This window comes from Pipistrellus kuhlii, unplaced genomic scaffold, assembly GCF_014108245.1.
Source record: "Pipistrellus kuhlii isolate mPipKuh1 unplaced genomic scaffold, mPipKuh1.p scaffold_m20_p_12, whole genome shotgun sequence".
Classification (NCBI taxonomy): Eukaryota; Metazoa; Chordata; class Mammalia; order Chiroptera; family Vespertilionidae; genus Pipistrellus; species Pipistrellus kuhlii.
Genome location: NW_023425427.1, coordinates 16,283,269 through 16,298,950, shown reverse-complemented (window position 1 = coordinate 16,298,950; position 15,682 = coordinate 16,283,269). Strand labels below are relative to the sequence as shown.

At 43.8% G+C, this 15,682-nt stretch overlaps 1 protein-coding gene and 1 pseudogene across 3 annotated transcripts; both read right to left on the bottom strand.

The window, feature by feature from the left end:
• Positions 1-101: 101 nt before the first annotated feature.
• Positions 102-2,957, bottom strand: LOC118716696 (annotated as a pseudogene).
• Positions 1,477-15,628, bottom strand: ZBTB5 (zinc finger and BTB domain containing 5). 3 transcript variants are annotated; one of them, XM_036433339.2, is made up of 2 exons: positions 15,549-15,628; positions 1,477-5,815 (listed from the first exon to the last, which is right to left on the bottom strand). In XM_036433339.2, the coding sequence occupies exon 2, from the start codon at positions 5,809-5,811 to the stop codon at positions 3,793-3,795; it is 2,019 nt and encodes a 672-aa protein (XP_036289232.1). In that variant the 5' UTR covers positions 5,812-5,815; positions 15,549-15,628; the 3' UTR covers positions 1,477-3,792. The 3 variants fall into 3 exon arrangements, with proteins under 3 accessions (XP_036289232.1, XP_036289231.1, XP_045435952.1); XM_036433338.2 differs by lacking the exon at positions 15,549-15,628 and adding an exon at positions 15,356-15,484; XM_045579996.1 differs by lacking the exon at positions 15,549-15,628 and adding an exon at positions 15,035-15,145.
• Between the last annotated feature and the right edge of the window lie 54 nt (positions 15,629-15,682).

The following is a 15,682-nucleotide window of genomic DNA, read 5'->3' as shown; positions in this document are numbered from 1 at the left end:
CTGCTTTACCTTTTCTAAACTGGGGCATCTAGTGACCTGCGAGTTCAGCTTCCACCTCAGGCCTTACCCCCTAGAACCTGTCCAAAGCACTTACCCCTCATCCTCTGCTCAGATTCCTTCATGGGTCCTCGCTGAGGTCGGACAACTAGAGCCCGTGGATGACCTAGACCATTGGCACAAATTAAATAAATCTCCTCAGCAAAGAACCGGGGAAATACCTGGAAGTAGGTGAGCTGGTTTGTTTTTGTTGTTGTTGGAATTCAGTTCTTTATAGAATTCCCCTGTAAAAACAAAACAATAAAAACAAACCAAAAAGAAGGTGCAGGACAAATATTTTTTTAAAAGGAGAAAGGAAGGAACAGGGGAAAAAGGCAGAGCACTTATTGCTTCTCCTCAGCTTTCTCCTTGGTCTCGTCTTCGGACTCCTGGTTATCTTCCACCGAAAGCTGCTAGCTTTTTCAGCCCCTTTCTCGGCATTACCACTTTTGCCCAGTCTTCCTTCCTTTTCTCTCTCTCTCCGGCCTCTTTCCTGTTCTTCAAACTTCATCTTGAATGTCTGTGCATTTTTGGCATTGGGGAAGTGGATGGCCAGTTGCTTCAACTTGGGCACCTGTCAGCAAAGGTGCAGGGTGCACCAGAGCCATGCACGGTCACTGCGCGCTTGGCTTCAGTTCCATCATTGGCATGGTACAGTGGTTGGCGAATAATTTCAAGGCCCTGTCCCCCCTCATGAGGAGGCTGATGGTCCCTTTTCTTTCTTGAGCTTGACGTAACCGGTGCCTTGTTCCTTCCATACTGGGAGATCATTCTCTAAAGAGAAAACAGCTTTGTGTGCATTTTGAAAAGCTCCTCTTCGTCTTCCAGCATTTTATTTTCTTGCTCAGGAAGAGAACTGTAAGCTCAGACTGAGGGTGGTGGTTGGGTCCGTCTGCGTTCTCGGTGGAGGTGTGGTCCCCTGGATGTCCTTGCGCCCACCACGACGCACTGCGGCTGGCTCAGTCTTCGCTGGCTCCGGGGCCTCCACGTCTCAATTTTTTTTTTTAAATCAGTTTTAGCACCATCACACTTGGCTCCCTTTGTCTATCTTTTCCTCATCCCTACTCCCCGCAGGTGGATGGGTGCTCTTTCTAATCGCCACCTCCGTCCTCCCCAAAGCCCCACCCCTGCTGAGGGAGGCAGGTTCCAGCTCTTCCCCACAGCCAAGCCAAACCGGCCAGTTTTCAGTCTGGGAGGCAGGTAAGGGAGCAGCGGAGTGTAAGAGTAAGCAATCAAACTGGGTGGGCCAAGAACAAAACCTCACATGTGCCCACAGCTCAAAGACAGAGAGTAGGCAAGGCAAAAGGGTCTAAATTGAAGGGAATTACCAATAATTGTTATTGAGAGCATTAGATTATTTTCTAGAAGACTTGGTTTAAAAAAAAAAAGTCATAGCAGCATTAGCAGATAAAGCATTACTGCTTCCCTTTTGTTTTAATCTTAACCTGAGCACAGAAAAAGAACACATATTTAGTTAGAGACATGAATGTGACAAAACTTTTATTTCAAAATCTCAAATTTTGACCAGCATAGCACCAATGACATGGATGCCCTGAAAGAACTTTATGATTTGATCACCAGAAATTATTATGCCAGGCTATGATTAAGGCTAACCAATCAAAATCCAGGTTAATTCAGGTAGAAACAATCATAGGACCCCTGGGACTGGCTTTCCAGGGAACCTCTGAATTAGCCTATAAGCACTATAGCTTGTGTGAGGACACTGGCCTGCAAGCTCGCTTCTCACATAGAAACGGACAAAGAGGTAGATGCAATTCCAGGTTCCACCTAGCAGAGGGAAGGGAGGGCTCCAGCCACTGGACTGGAGACAAGCCCAGAGCCAAGTCCGTGTAAGTCTGAGGTGAGGTGAGGGACAGCCTTCCGGCACCACCACCTCAGGAAGGAAGTGGAGGGCTGCCACTGACCTTCCCGTGTCACTGGTTCTCCCCAGGCCCAGGTGGGGTCTCTTGTCCATGCTTCCTGCCAAGGTTAATCTCCTAAGACACTGGTCCCCACACTGTAGGAGGATGGATGTAGAGCCTCCTCGCATCAGGTCAGAACACAACTAACAATTAGCCACACACACACTGAATTTCACAGGTGACCCCGTTTCCCACATCTGCTGGAAAGGAAATCTTAGTCTCCCTTTCCTCCCTGGGAATCTGCTCACAGAGATGCCAAGCCCGACTCTGAATATTCTGAGTTTATCCAGACAGGAGTGTAATTGCACACACTAGATAAAGAAGAAAAAACACGCCGGTTTTTGTATTAGGCTACCCATATTTAGCTTTCTAAACACAAAAACTGAAGGATTTCTCTCAATTATACACAGTGGTTGATGTCTAAGAAAGCTGAATAAAAAATGAACTCATGTCCATACGTGAATTAAACTACATGAGCTCTACAGACACGCAAACGTGTGCTGTTTCCCTGGAAGCACACAGCCAGGGCTCAGCCTGACAAGGTGTCACCAGCTGCCCTGGTCGCACAGGGTGAGGAGACCACAAAGCTGGCTGGGGAAGGGAGGCAGTGAAAAGACCCAAATGTTTAACAGTCTCAGATGCTACTCGATGACTTCTTTGTTCTGGCTCTCCAACCCTCTTATAAAGTCTGGAAAATATTGGTGAACACTGCTATGCTTGGATTTCAAACATGCAGCATTGACCTGCAACAACCAAAGTTCACATTCCATAAAAAACTATAGTATATAACAGTAATAAATCCCATGATTTTTGGTTATAACTGAAAACAGCAATCTAGGCCCTGGGAAAGAAGCCATACAGGGCAAGAACAAAAAAGCGAAGCGGAGAACAGGCGTGGCGTGTCATGGGTGAGGGGGGTCAGGCTGGACTGGCCCTGAAGTCCTCACGGAGCAAAGCGAAGAAGCGCCGTGCAAGATCCCACAGAACAGGACTCCACATCATCAGAACAAAGACAAACACTAGCTCTTTTCTGACTTCCAAACGGGGAACTGGAACATGTATACAAGTTGGTTAAAATACTGCTAAAACAGCACACAGAACAGTACCTTACTGGTCACTCCCTACAAGTACACACTCCATTTATAACCTTGTTTTTAAAACCAGGAAAAATTGTTAAAAGTATCTATCCAACAGTGATGTTTTCAAAAGTATATACATCCAACAGCCCAGAGAATGCTCGCTCTGGACCCAGTGTCAGCACCATCAAAGTGCAGTGTCTGTGACTGCAAGTCAGACAAAAATAAAAAATACAGTACTCTCTAAGGCCTAGGACTAGCTCAAAATAGGCTCTACAGCATTTGGGGCCAACAGGTGTGTCGTCCTCAAGGGCCTTTTAGACGGGCACAAAGTCGCCACTGGTTACACATAAGTGAGTTTTGCATCACTGTTCAGATATATAATATTCCCATCAGAGGGTACAGGAAATTTAAATGCTTCACAGAGTTTTACAAAAATTGCTAAAAAAATTTTTTTGCACTTCAATTTTTAATTTTTACATGTGCCATGTTTAACAACATCAATTAGAAACTACTTTCTGATGATACTTCTCAACCCTAAGGAAGAACTTGGTTTGAGGGCTGCGTCCCTCTCTGAAAGCGTGCCTTTCACTCAGAAACACAGCAGCACTAGTGCTACACGTTAGTTCTCCTCGGAGCCACTGAAATTGGTAAGAGCCATTGGGCAGCCTGAAGCCTCAAACCCAAGGATATTAGCTCTCAACCAAGAGATTTTAGTTTCCTACAACTATCATCGACATTATCCCAAGAGGTCAGGGTTAGAGCAAAGTGCTGGGAAGATTGCTGGTCTGCCAGCGCAGGCAGGTAGTCTTAGAGTGCTTATACAGGTGGCTGGACTGACTGAACCTCTTGCCACACTTCAGGCAGGCATAGGGCTTTTCACCTGTGTGAACACGGATGTGCTTCTTACAATCCGTCAAGGTCAGAAAAGTCTTGCAGCAGATTTTGCAGGCATACTTGCGAGCACCCTCTACAACCAAGACGTTGTGCTCTGATAAGGCCTTCTTGCATTTGGACAGGACATCAGCAGAGGCCCTGGTCAGCTGTGGCGGGCAAGGCTGAGAAGGGTGCCCATTCTCAAATGAGGACGTGGGCCCATTCATCATTAGCTGAGAGCTGGCAGAGTTTTCTGGGATCTGTGAGCTCCTGACCGAAGTTACAATTGGCATTTTGGGAGCGATACGGCGGTAATATGGAAAGTTACTGGCCTTTCCTCTTGAGGAGCCCATCATCACCCTGGAGAAGGAGGAGTGAAGGCCCAAACCAGACCTGGAAAAATCCATTCCAAACTGTTCTCCTTGGTAGCCGGAACTCTGCACACAGGGCAGGCCCATGGCTTCCTGCATAGGCCTAGCAAAGTGAGAGTCTGCAGGCTCACTGAATGGGTTTTCCACATGAGAGCCAGCGGCCGAAGAGGGCCCGCCCACAGGCCCAGTCTCTGGACCCAACAAATAAGGGCCCTCACACTCCAGTCTGCAGTCGCTAGTGGTGTTTGGGATATTATCATCATTGCTCTGATTTGCACTAAAGTTACTTCCTCTGCTCTTGTTAAGAAAATTTGAAATGCTAAAAGTGGATTTATGATCTAAGTTATTTGTGACTTCTAAAATATGGATGTCACCTACCCTGTCAGTGCTAGACTGGGGATCTGAAAAACTCCGATCACTGCTTTCCGGGCTGAGGTCTATCTTCTCAGCATTGACCACCACTCCTTCCACTTCCACAGATTCGCTGCCTTCTGCTTGGGAGGTCACGTCGCTCACTTCATCCTGAGGCTCAGGAGAGCTCAAGGGCTCCGATTTCACCACCACTCTCATGTGCTCCTTCTCACCAAGGCCAACCTCAGGATTTTCACACTGAAAGCCACCTTTCTCAGCTGCAGCTTCCTGCTCAAAGCTAGTCTCAACCTGAGTTGCACGAGAGGCCATGGACAGCTGTGCCATGTTGCCAGCACTGTTGTCAGACTGGCTGGGCACCTGGGCATCTTCTTGAGCACCGAAAGACTGGTCGAACATGATGGTACTGTCTTCCTGGTTGTCGGCCTTAGCGTTTTCCACAATTTTCAGAGAATCTGGCAAGAAGAACTCTTCTCGAGCATGAACCCCTGAAGACCCGTTCTCTGGCGTAACATTGGAAATGGCAGCCTCATCCATGGCAGGCCGGAGGCGCTGCCTGGCCCGTTCCTCTGCAGACTGCTTACGCTTATGGAGGCGCCTCATGGGAAAGGGCGTGCGCTGGTCCAGGTTGTTGCGCATGGAGGAGCTCATGGGGGCTGGCTGCTCCTCGCCGCTCTGGTTGGGATTGAGGGCTGAGCTCACTATGCTGAGTCCCAGCTGCTGCAGCATAAAGAAGCGCTGCATGCGGGCGCTCTGTTCCTGAACACGCTCGCTTGGGGGAGACATGGGCAGTGTCCTTGTCGTTAAGTAATGTTTACATGCCTTAACAACGGAGTTCAAATGCAGGTGAGAGGCTGCCAGTAAGACATCCATAACATTGCTCTCCCCCAACATGAGGGTGGAGGTATACATCATGTCAATCAGGGCGGCAAAGGCCTCCGCTGTCACTACCTCGCTATCCAGCTGGATCATGTTCATGGTCTGATCGCCCTCTGCCACTGAGAACAGGGCTCGGAAATGCGTGCTGCAGGCTGCCAGGACAGAGCGGTGGGCTTTAAAATGCCTATTCCCTACTACAATGACACAATCACAGAGCTGGCCGTGAAGTCTTTGGTAGTTCAGTTGCTGGAAGATCTGTTCAAAGTGTCCAGGAAAATCCATGATCCTATGGGAAAACAAAGAAAGTGCTAAGACTTAGAAAAGCTTAAGACAAAGCCAGAGCACAGAGGGTGTGATGGAAGAGAGGCATGGATGGCCAAGCTTGGATCTTTAAAACTTTGTGATTTTTTTTTATGAGCACAGACTAAAAACCCGTCAAACAAGGGGCAAATGCTGATTCAGATACAGCTCTGGAAGCATGCACACATGTAGGATCAGCTATGGCTGCTTACAGGCTCCCTTTACTCTTCATATGACCCACTTTTAATGTTTAATACTTAGGGCCCATGTTAGAAAAGGCCAACATGTGAATAATAGAATACCTACCCCACAGAAGTTAATTCGAGTTCTGCATTCCCTAAGGACAATGAATAAATTCCAGTCTTTCAGTAACTTAAGTGAAAGGGGTAATCAGTATTAGTGGGGAAGACTACTAGTTATAGATAGTAGGTTGCACACATATGCTTAACACTACTCTCCCGCCCCCGAAACACTCATTCCTGAGACCTCATTAAAATATACTCAAGTATTTATTTATTTATTTATTTATTCCTCACTTGAGGATATTTTTTTTCCATTCATTTTTTTCCTTTTGTATATTTTATTGATTTTTTTACAGAGAGGAAGAGAGAGGGATAGGAAGCTAGAAACATCAATGAGAGAGAAACATCGATCAGCTGCCTCCCCACCACTGGGGATGTGCCCACAACCAAGGTACATGCCTTTGACCGGAATCAAACCTGGAACCTTAAAGTCCGCAGGCGACGCACTATCCACTGAGCCAAACCGGTTTTGGCTCCATCCATTTTTAGAGTGGAAGGGAGGGGAAGATGCTCGGGACGAGGGAGGGGAGAAGATCAATGTGAAAGAGACACATCAATAGGCTGCCTCCCACACAACCAGGAATCAAACCCAAGATGTTTTACCACTGATCTACACCAGCCAGGGTGGTTTTGTTATTTTAAAGGTATAAACCCAGAAGGAAAAAAAAATTGGAAATAAATATCAATAGCATTTTGGAAGCTGGTGGACAGGTAAATGAATGATTGCTAACTGACTTAACATACCCAGAAAGCTAAAATACTAAATTGGCAGTGGATAAAACACCCTGACTTATATATAAGATACCCACCCACCCAAAGGCTCCGGGGAAGTGGAATGGAGGTGATCCTCAGACCGCAGGACCGGATGGAAATCTATTCAATAAAAAATAATCCAATGAAAGCTCTGTGCCTGTGGTACAAGAAAGGTAAAACTATAGAAACAGAGTTATTGGGGGCTGTATTTAGCAAACTACATATACTTTTGGCATAATTTGTTGTTAAAACCTAAAAAGAGGAGAGCCGAACAGACCATAACCACACACATACACAAAATTAGAAAAAGTTACCAAAGAATTATTCCTCATCTCCTGGAAAGACATCAGTACCAAATAGTTTTATAGGAAATATCTATTAAATGCTATGGAAAAGATAATTCCTACGTTATTTAACCACTTTAGGAGAGGAAGCTTTCAATGATCCAATATTCAAAGAAATAGTTACTATATCACATGTTGGGCAATGCAATTAAATGTAGTATATACTGACCAATATTTCTGAATATAAGGATGAGTTAGAGAAGGGCAATCTGTTGCTGTGAGTGCACTAACAGACATTTAAGAGAAGCTATTTAATATCCAGTAACACATGCATAACTCATTAAGGTAAAAGTGCAGCGTGAGTTAAACCAAATGAGAAATGCAGCTGATGCACTAGCAGTTTTAAAGTATGTTTTCACCATCCCCAAATGCCATACCAAGAATGCATTGGAAATAGCAGGGCATTACTATGATGCCCAAAAGTGATTCCAAAGACTATGAATATGAAAAAGGCTTAAATTTATAGCATCTTAGGAAAATTTTCCCAGAAGCGGACCATGAGGGAAGGATTCAAGTGCAAGTGATTTATCAATGAAGTGCTCCCAGGAGAAAAGGGGCGGGGGCGGGGGGGGGGGGGGGGGAAGAGGCTTGAGAGGAAACAGCAGCAGCCAAGCAAGGGTGCGATTTGGGGCAAAATTCCAGCTTTAGCCTGGTCTAGCAGGAGAGCTCTGGAGTATAAATAAGCTACCTCAAGGCAAAGGAACTGGTCTTTTGTAGCCCTGCATTAGTCAGTCAACAGCTAAGAGTCTCTCCAGGGAAACAGAACCTGCCAGGCTCCCTGGGCCCATGCACAAAGTGATGCCTGTCACCCAAAGACCTAGTCCTCAAAAGAGTCACAGATGCAAGCCATTAGCAGCAAAAGAATACAGAAATTGCACGGTGGGTGCACAGAACCGGTAAAAAAGGATCATGGGGATCTGGTCAGAGCTATCACTCACACTATACTAAAGAATAAGTGATGTGCAACCATATAAACAAACAGATACTGTATGTTAGGAAAGGACATTTTTGTATATATACTTAATATGTTTTATTCCCAATTCCCCAGTGCTATCCCAAAATTATTAAGTCAATAAGGAATCTCAATTCAGTTCTTTCATTCTAAAATGCCACTTTACATTAAGAGGTCCCACGGTAGTAAACATTAGTAAACAGTTTTAACAAGTCATTAACAAAATAATATACCACAACATAATTCCTTTTTTTTAAATATATTTTTATTTTTTTACAGAGAGGAAGAGAGAGGGATAGAGAGAAACATCGATGAGAGAACCATCGATCAGCCGCCTCCGGCATACCCCCTACTGGGGATATGCCCGCCACCAAGGTACATGCCCTTGACCGGAATCGAACCCAAGACCCTTCAGTCCGCAGGCCGACGCTCTTTTATATCTAGAAGAGTTATTTTAAAAATTCGTTGGGGAGACACAAAAATTTGTTAGTCTGCTCAGATGGAAAGTAACTATAAATCTAGATTATAAAAACAAACTAACTAACTAACAACAACAACAAAAAAACCTCTCAAAGCAACTCTAGCAAACTCAGAGGTCCAGCCTAAAAGCTATAAAATAGCTCATGCTGAAAAGTTAAGTGTTTTACCTAAAGATGCCTGTCTGAAGTCTTCAAATCAAATTAAAAAGTTTCAGGTTTCTTTAAGGATTTCAAAATGTGACTCTATGAGTCTATATAGCTGGAGGAGAAACAGCAATCATCAGTTTGGAACTGTTTCTGACCCAAAGCATGTATACCCCACAATATTTACTAGTACAATATTTGTTATCTGCTAAAATATTTATTATCTGCTATTTTTAGCAATTTCCAAACTAAATATAATTAAGAAAATATATTTATACCACTGCTCATTACATTAATAAGATAATCAAGAAGTGACTGTTTTCTCAATGGATTTACTTTCCTAATAATGCTTAGACTAATTTTTTTTTTTTAAGCTCATTTGTGTTCGAGGAGAACAAGCCAGTTAATAGTACATTTTAACTATTTGATTTATATACTGACCTACCCACATACTTTTCAATAATATATTTAGTTCATAAAGAAAAATACACCCAAATATCATCTACCACCACAGCAAGTGATTTATTGCCTGTCTGCCCCGCAGGGCCTGCAAAGTTGCTACCTACAGGGAAGCATCTTAACATTTTAAGAAACTCAACATTCAATATCCCTAATCTAAATAAAATCCTAGCAGAAAAATAACAGAACTTTTCCTCCACTTGTAAAGATGATATAGATATGGATAAATTAAGGCAATAAAACCAGGCACGTCCCAGTCAAGCAGTCTAGGACTTTTAATAGCGCTCCAAGCTTAGAGTCCTAGAACATTCATCCATTGTTCGGATTTGACTAAGTGGAAATAAGGAAAGGCTGGGACTAGATAGGCATACAGATGCCCAAGGTTAGCCCTAGATACCAGATCGGTCAGCCTAATTTCGTAATCTCTCTGGTTCTGCTCAGTCAGAAACTGGACAGATTAAGTCTATTAAAAAGGGAATCTGGGCCTGGCTGGCATGGCTCAGTGGTTGAGCATCGACCTATAAACCAAGAGGTCACGGTTTGATTCCCAGTCGGGACACATGGCTTGATCCCCAGTGGGGGGTGTGCAGGAGGCAACTGATTAATGATTCTCTCTCATCATTGATGATTCTCTCTCTCTCTCTCTCTCTCTCTCTCTCTCTCTCTCTCTCTCTCTCTCTCTCTCTCTCTCTCTCTCTCTCTCTCTCTGAAGAGAATCCATCAGTGAGTAAAGGTGAGCACCACTGGGGAAGTCAAGCCAATGCCAGAAGCCCTTACTATCTCGCTCTACATTCCAAGTCTCCCCAATTTGCACCTTGTTTTCCAGTTCAACATTCCTGTGGATTAGCTGACCTAGAACTTCATAACTCAGTTTAAATAAGAAAAGGTATTAGTGTCCTATTATATATCTGGTGCAAATTCAAAATGCTTAAAAACACACACACAAAAAAAAAAACAAAAAAAACCCCACAATTAAAAAAGCTTGTTGAGGCCAGAAACTGTATTTTCTCTCTCCCTCAAAGTGCCCCAATACATTATTTGTTGGATAAATTTCAACTGTATGTTAATGAAATTAACACCAAATTACTCAATAGTCATTTTTCTAAGAGCCCCAACTCTCTTCAAAAACAAGAAAAAGTCTCAGAATATCCAAAATAAATATCAAAACTACGTATGAAAGATTTCCTCATAGGAAAGTTTCCCAAGCTCTCTTTTGTTTTAAACAAACAAAATTCAAGTTTTTCTAGTTTTCTAACTGATTGAAGATGAGCAATAGCAAATCTAGAATATGAGGAAGAGCTGGCTGCAGGTTAACAGCTGCAAAAAGAGACAGCTGACCCACTAGAAGAGAAGAGGCCCAGCAACTTGGAGCCCTAGAGATTTCAACAGCCCGGGAAAGTGCTGTGTGTCTGGTATACAAATTCATTCATTCCAAGTTTTAAAGTGCTGTGGAACAGAGATTTATATGGCATAGTCTTGTCACAGATGCTTAGTAGAAACAAGTCATACACAAATAACCATTAAGTGCCACATAAGTGATAAAATGTACATGATGGCTCTAAGAAAGCAAAGGTAATTTACAGCGTTTGGTGGATTTGGCAACAGAGGTAGGTATTGTTTTGGGTTAGGGTAAAATGAGATATAAAATATATTCTAGACAGAGGTAAAGGTGGGGAGAGGTTTGTGGTGGGGAAGCTATGTATCCATTCTGGCTGGAAAATAGGTAAGGGTAGGAAGGTAGGTAACTCACAACTGATGTTAATAATTACAGCAAGTTAGCATAGAATTTTGAATTAAAGACTAACACTTTTCAGATAACTTTTGTAAAAAAAACATTTTAAAGTTTAAGCACCGTGTCAGTTGGGGTTCTTGTCTGCAGCAACAGAAGTGATTCTAGCTAACTTAACTGAAAAACAACTTGCTGAAAGGTCATTGGTCTGTCCGCAGAATTGATGAGAAGGCTGGACACCTGAGCTTGAACTAGGCAGTGAGAACAATCCCACACAGCCACGACTACAAGAATGTGATTCTATAGGGGATTCAATCTCACTTTGTCTTCACTATTGTTACTTAGTTGTAATTCTTGAATACATTCATGCCTTTTTGATATTCTGTGAGATGAAACAGGAAGTACACTTGAAGTCATTGTGCTGCATACTGAAATAAGATGTCTCAAAGAAAATAACTTGTGCAATTTTCAAATTACAAACAGCACTTATTGCTTCTTTTAACTACTTAAAAACCTAAAACTATATCTATTTTAACATCTATTTAAAAAGTCTAAATGTATTTTCCCTCTATTACTCATAAAATGTTGCCTGCCATCCCTCAGTTACACACACACCCCCAAACTTCTCGGCGATTTTAAAAAAGAGCTTTCTTTCACTGCCTTTTATCCCTGATAGATCAAAAAGCATATTTAAAAAAAAACATATATATATATATATATATATATATATATATATATATATATGTGTGTGTGTGTGTGTGTGTGTGTGTGTGTGTATGAGTGTGTGTGTGTGTGTATATATATATACACACACACACACACACACACTTTTTATTGATTTCAAAGAGGAAGAGAGAGGAGAAAGAGATAGAAACATCAACAATGAGAATCATTGATCAGTTGCTTCCTACACACCCCCACTCTGGGAATAGAGTCTGAAACCCAGGCATGGGCCCTTACCCAGAATCAAACCATGACCTCTGGTCACACCGGCCAGGCAAGAAGTATATTCTTAATGAATGACACTACTTTATCAAGAAAAGTCAGACCAGAGCTTTAACAACACTATTATTGATGCTACCTTTCCAGTAGAAAAAATAAAAAAATAGATTTAATTCACTTTCATACCTGGCTTACTTTCAAAGTAGTATATTCCTTCACTTCTGAATCATTTATCAAATCAACAGTATTTAGCAAGTGACTGATATTTTAACTGCTAAGTTGCTTTTGACATTCTACTCAAAATAAATACTAAAATTTATGTTATTAAATGTGTTTAGATTTTTGCACTATCTGTGGGTTCCTCTCACAACTGAACCCCAAAACAGTGGGCTTTCTTCTCCCTATCCTTCCTCAAATCCTCTCTGCTGTAGAGACTAAAACAGACGGACTAAGGAACTGAAGGTCTTGCATTTATAGAGGAAGACTGGGTGGATTTTAAATTATAACCAACTAATTAAGATGTAGTGAAAAATCAATTATACCAATTAATAATATCATGTTTCAGAAGAAAAGGGGGAGCAATCCACCCTAATTATATTAAATTTAAGAAGTTGGAAATAAAGCATTTGTAAACTTGTTATCAAGTACACAAAGTTACAGAATACAGTCTAATTTCTAAAAGCAGACTCCACTCAAACATCCTTTAAGTTAGTAAAAGAAACAAAACACTTTATTTCCATTTATATAAGACAAAAGTACCACTTCCATTAGGATTCCTTCAATAACAAACTTTCTTCAGAGTACAAATTTGGAAAATTGGTTATAATTACAATAAAGCTAGTGCTCCAACACAATTTCTAATCTGAATTATCACAAAGATAAATCAAAGCTTTTAGCAAAATTATGTGTAATTAATCAAAAGTCAACTCCCCCTTCAAATTAGTCTTGAGATTAAATGCCACTATTCAGTGATAAAAACGATGAAAACAACTGTAAAGAGCAATAGTTCAGAAACAGCTGGTCTTTTAGCAGAAGTTCACTGCATACTTTGACAAAAGTTGCAGTGTAGTGTTACATTCCATCCCACCTGCTACACAACGAAAACTGGCTCTCCTACACAACATCCATAAATGTTGCCATATCTGACTGTACAGATATTAAATCCTATCCACACTAAAGAACTCAATAAAATTCATGCTAAGTACTTAAATACTAAAACATTTGCATGCATTTTGTATCCACGTGATTTTTAAAAAATATATATTTTATTGATTTTTTACAGAGAGGAAGGGAGAGAGATAGAGAGCTAGAAACGTCGATGAGAGAGAAACATCGACCAGCTGCCTCCTCCACGCCCCCCCCCCCCCCCCCCCCGGGGATGTGCCCACAACCAATGTATATGCCCTTGACCGGAATCGAACCTGGGACCTTTCAGTCCGCAGACCGACGCTCTACCATTGAGCCAAACCGGCTTCGGCTATCCACGTGATTTTTAAAAAGTACTTCAACTTCTCATGATAGTCTTGCAACAAAGCTTCTTTTGAGAGCACTGACCCATAAATTTAGGAAAACACTCCATTAGAAGATGCTTTCCTTTCAAATTTTATCCCTTTCAGAATTTTTCTAGAGGCACCTCAATGAACCAGAAAACAGCTTGCCAGTACCTCCAGCTAACTACAGTATGTTTTGACACCACTTTTAGTAGGGAAAAAAGGCAGATCAGGAAACAAGTTGATTACAGAACTTTTTAGTAAGTTCTGGCTCATTTACTAGGTAAACCCAAGGGCCCAGAACTCATCAAGCTGGCAGCAGTAGCCAGGACCGTCTTCCCATGTTTGCTGGCATTTCCAGAGGAGTTTAAAGCCATAACAGGAGGCCTTCGCTTGGGTTAGGGACTTTTATCTGAAATTCTTTTTCTTCCATCCCTATCTGATCTCTCCCCCTCTCCCCCTCCTACAATTTTAGCTTATGGCCAACCACCCTCACCACAGAAATCCTATAACTTCAGCATACGAAAAGCAAGTTCTCCAGAAACTAGAAGCACCCAAGCCACCTTTTTTAAATTAAGGCACAAAAGTTCATCCAAAAGGTAACAAATCATCAATGATGAGGAAGGCACAGCATTCTCTTGAACCTCTAAAGGAAGATCCCAATGTATATAACATCTTCTATTTAATACAACTGAAAAGTACAGTTGGGGCAAACGTAGGCTTACAGTTGTTAGCATAGAAAAATAATACAATATCTATGCATATAAAAGCCTAAGCCACCCTAAGACCTGAGGAGGGGACAACTGGCTGGAAGCTATGACGTGTACGGACCACCAGGGTGCTCAACGCAGGAGCTGCCCCCTGATGGTCTGCAAGCTCACCCTCCCCATCCCCATCAGGACTGGGCAAGGCCTAGGGGCCCCCACCTGTGCGCCAATTAGCGCACTGGGGCCTCTAATTAATAAATTCGGGGGGGGGGGGAACAACAACTCTATTTCGCATTACTCACAATTGTAAATCTATTTTGGAAATATTTTTGTTTAATTCTTCAATGTGAAGGGTTTCTTTCTTCTCTACTCATTCAAATTAGCCAGAACTTGAGCACACTACTTAGTAATCAAGACTTTTCTTTGCCTTTACCTAGAAGATTTCCTCCTAATTAGAATTTGTGTTCCTTTCAGAAGTTCCTTTCTACAGTACCTTCCACTATGACAGAACGCAGGCTGACTTACTAACAAATGATCTTTTTTTTTTTTTGACGGGGGGAAAAAAAAATCTGATCTTCAATTCCCCCTTAATTCTCTGTCTTATGTATTTACGTGCAAATCTGCAAGGGGAGGAGGTGGAACGGCTGTTCTTACGAAGCCTGGAAGGAGTGGGCATTCAATAAACGCCTGTGAGCACCGAGTCCTCCGGTAACAACTCGGGCCATTCCAAAACACTGGCTCCACCCCCCCACCCCCCGGGGTCAGCCGCCAGTTCCCGATTCCAGCCCGCGCTGGCCTCGCGGTGGTAACACGAACCACTGCCGCTCAAGGAGACCCAGGATGAGCGCAGCAGGTCCCAGGCTGCCGGCCCGGAGACCTAGCCCATCCCACCCCGGCAACCGACCTCTTCGCCCGCAGATCCGAGGGGGCAAGAGCCTCCGCCCAATCCCGCAGACAGGCAGCCCGGCGTCAGGACGCGGGGACGCGTGCGCAGAACCCGCCTCCCATCCTCCCGGCCCCTCCGCTAGGAAGGGTAACAATACTCCCTCAGAGAGACAGGCAGGGCAGGCAGGGGGCGTCCGGACGCGTCGGCGCGCTCCCCAGAAGCCTGGTCGCGCGACCCAGCGTAGGCCGCCAGCCCAGCGGCCCCCGGTGCGCAACCGTCTCCCCGGAGCGCGCCCGCCCGCGCGCGCCGCCACCACTCGCGCTGACAGGGTCTCCTCACCTGAGCCGGGCTCCGCCCCCCTCCTCGCTGGAGAAAGCAGTGACCCTTCTCCGACCCGACTCCTCAGTGTCGGAGGAGGCGGGAACGTCCAGGCTGGCGTCTCCGTGATGGGATTTTCCTACCCCTTCCGCCCACCCTCCCCGCCCACCCCGCCTCTCGTGCCCCAGCGCCTACAGCCCGTTGGCCACCTTACTCTGAGAGCACCGCGGCGGCGGCCGACCGTAAACGGAAGTGACGCGATGCGATAGCGCCTATTCCTCCCCGCCCCTCCGGACGAACAGTAACCAATCAGCAAAGAGAGGGGCGGGGCGTGGCAGGAGAGAAACC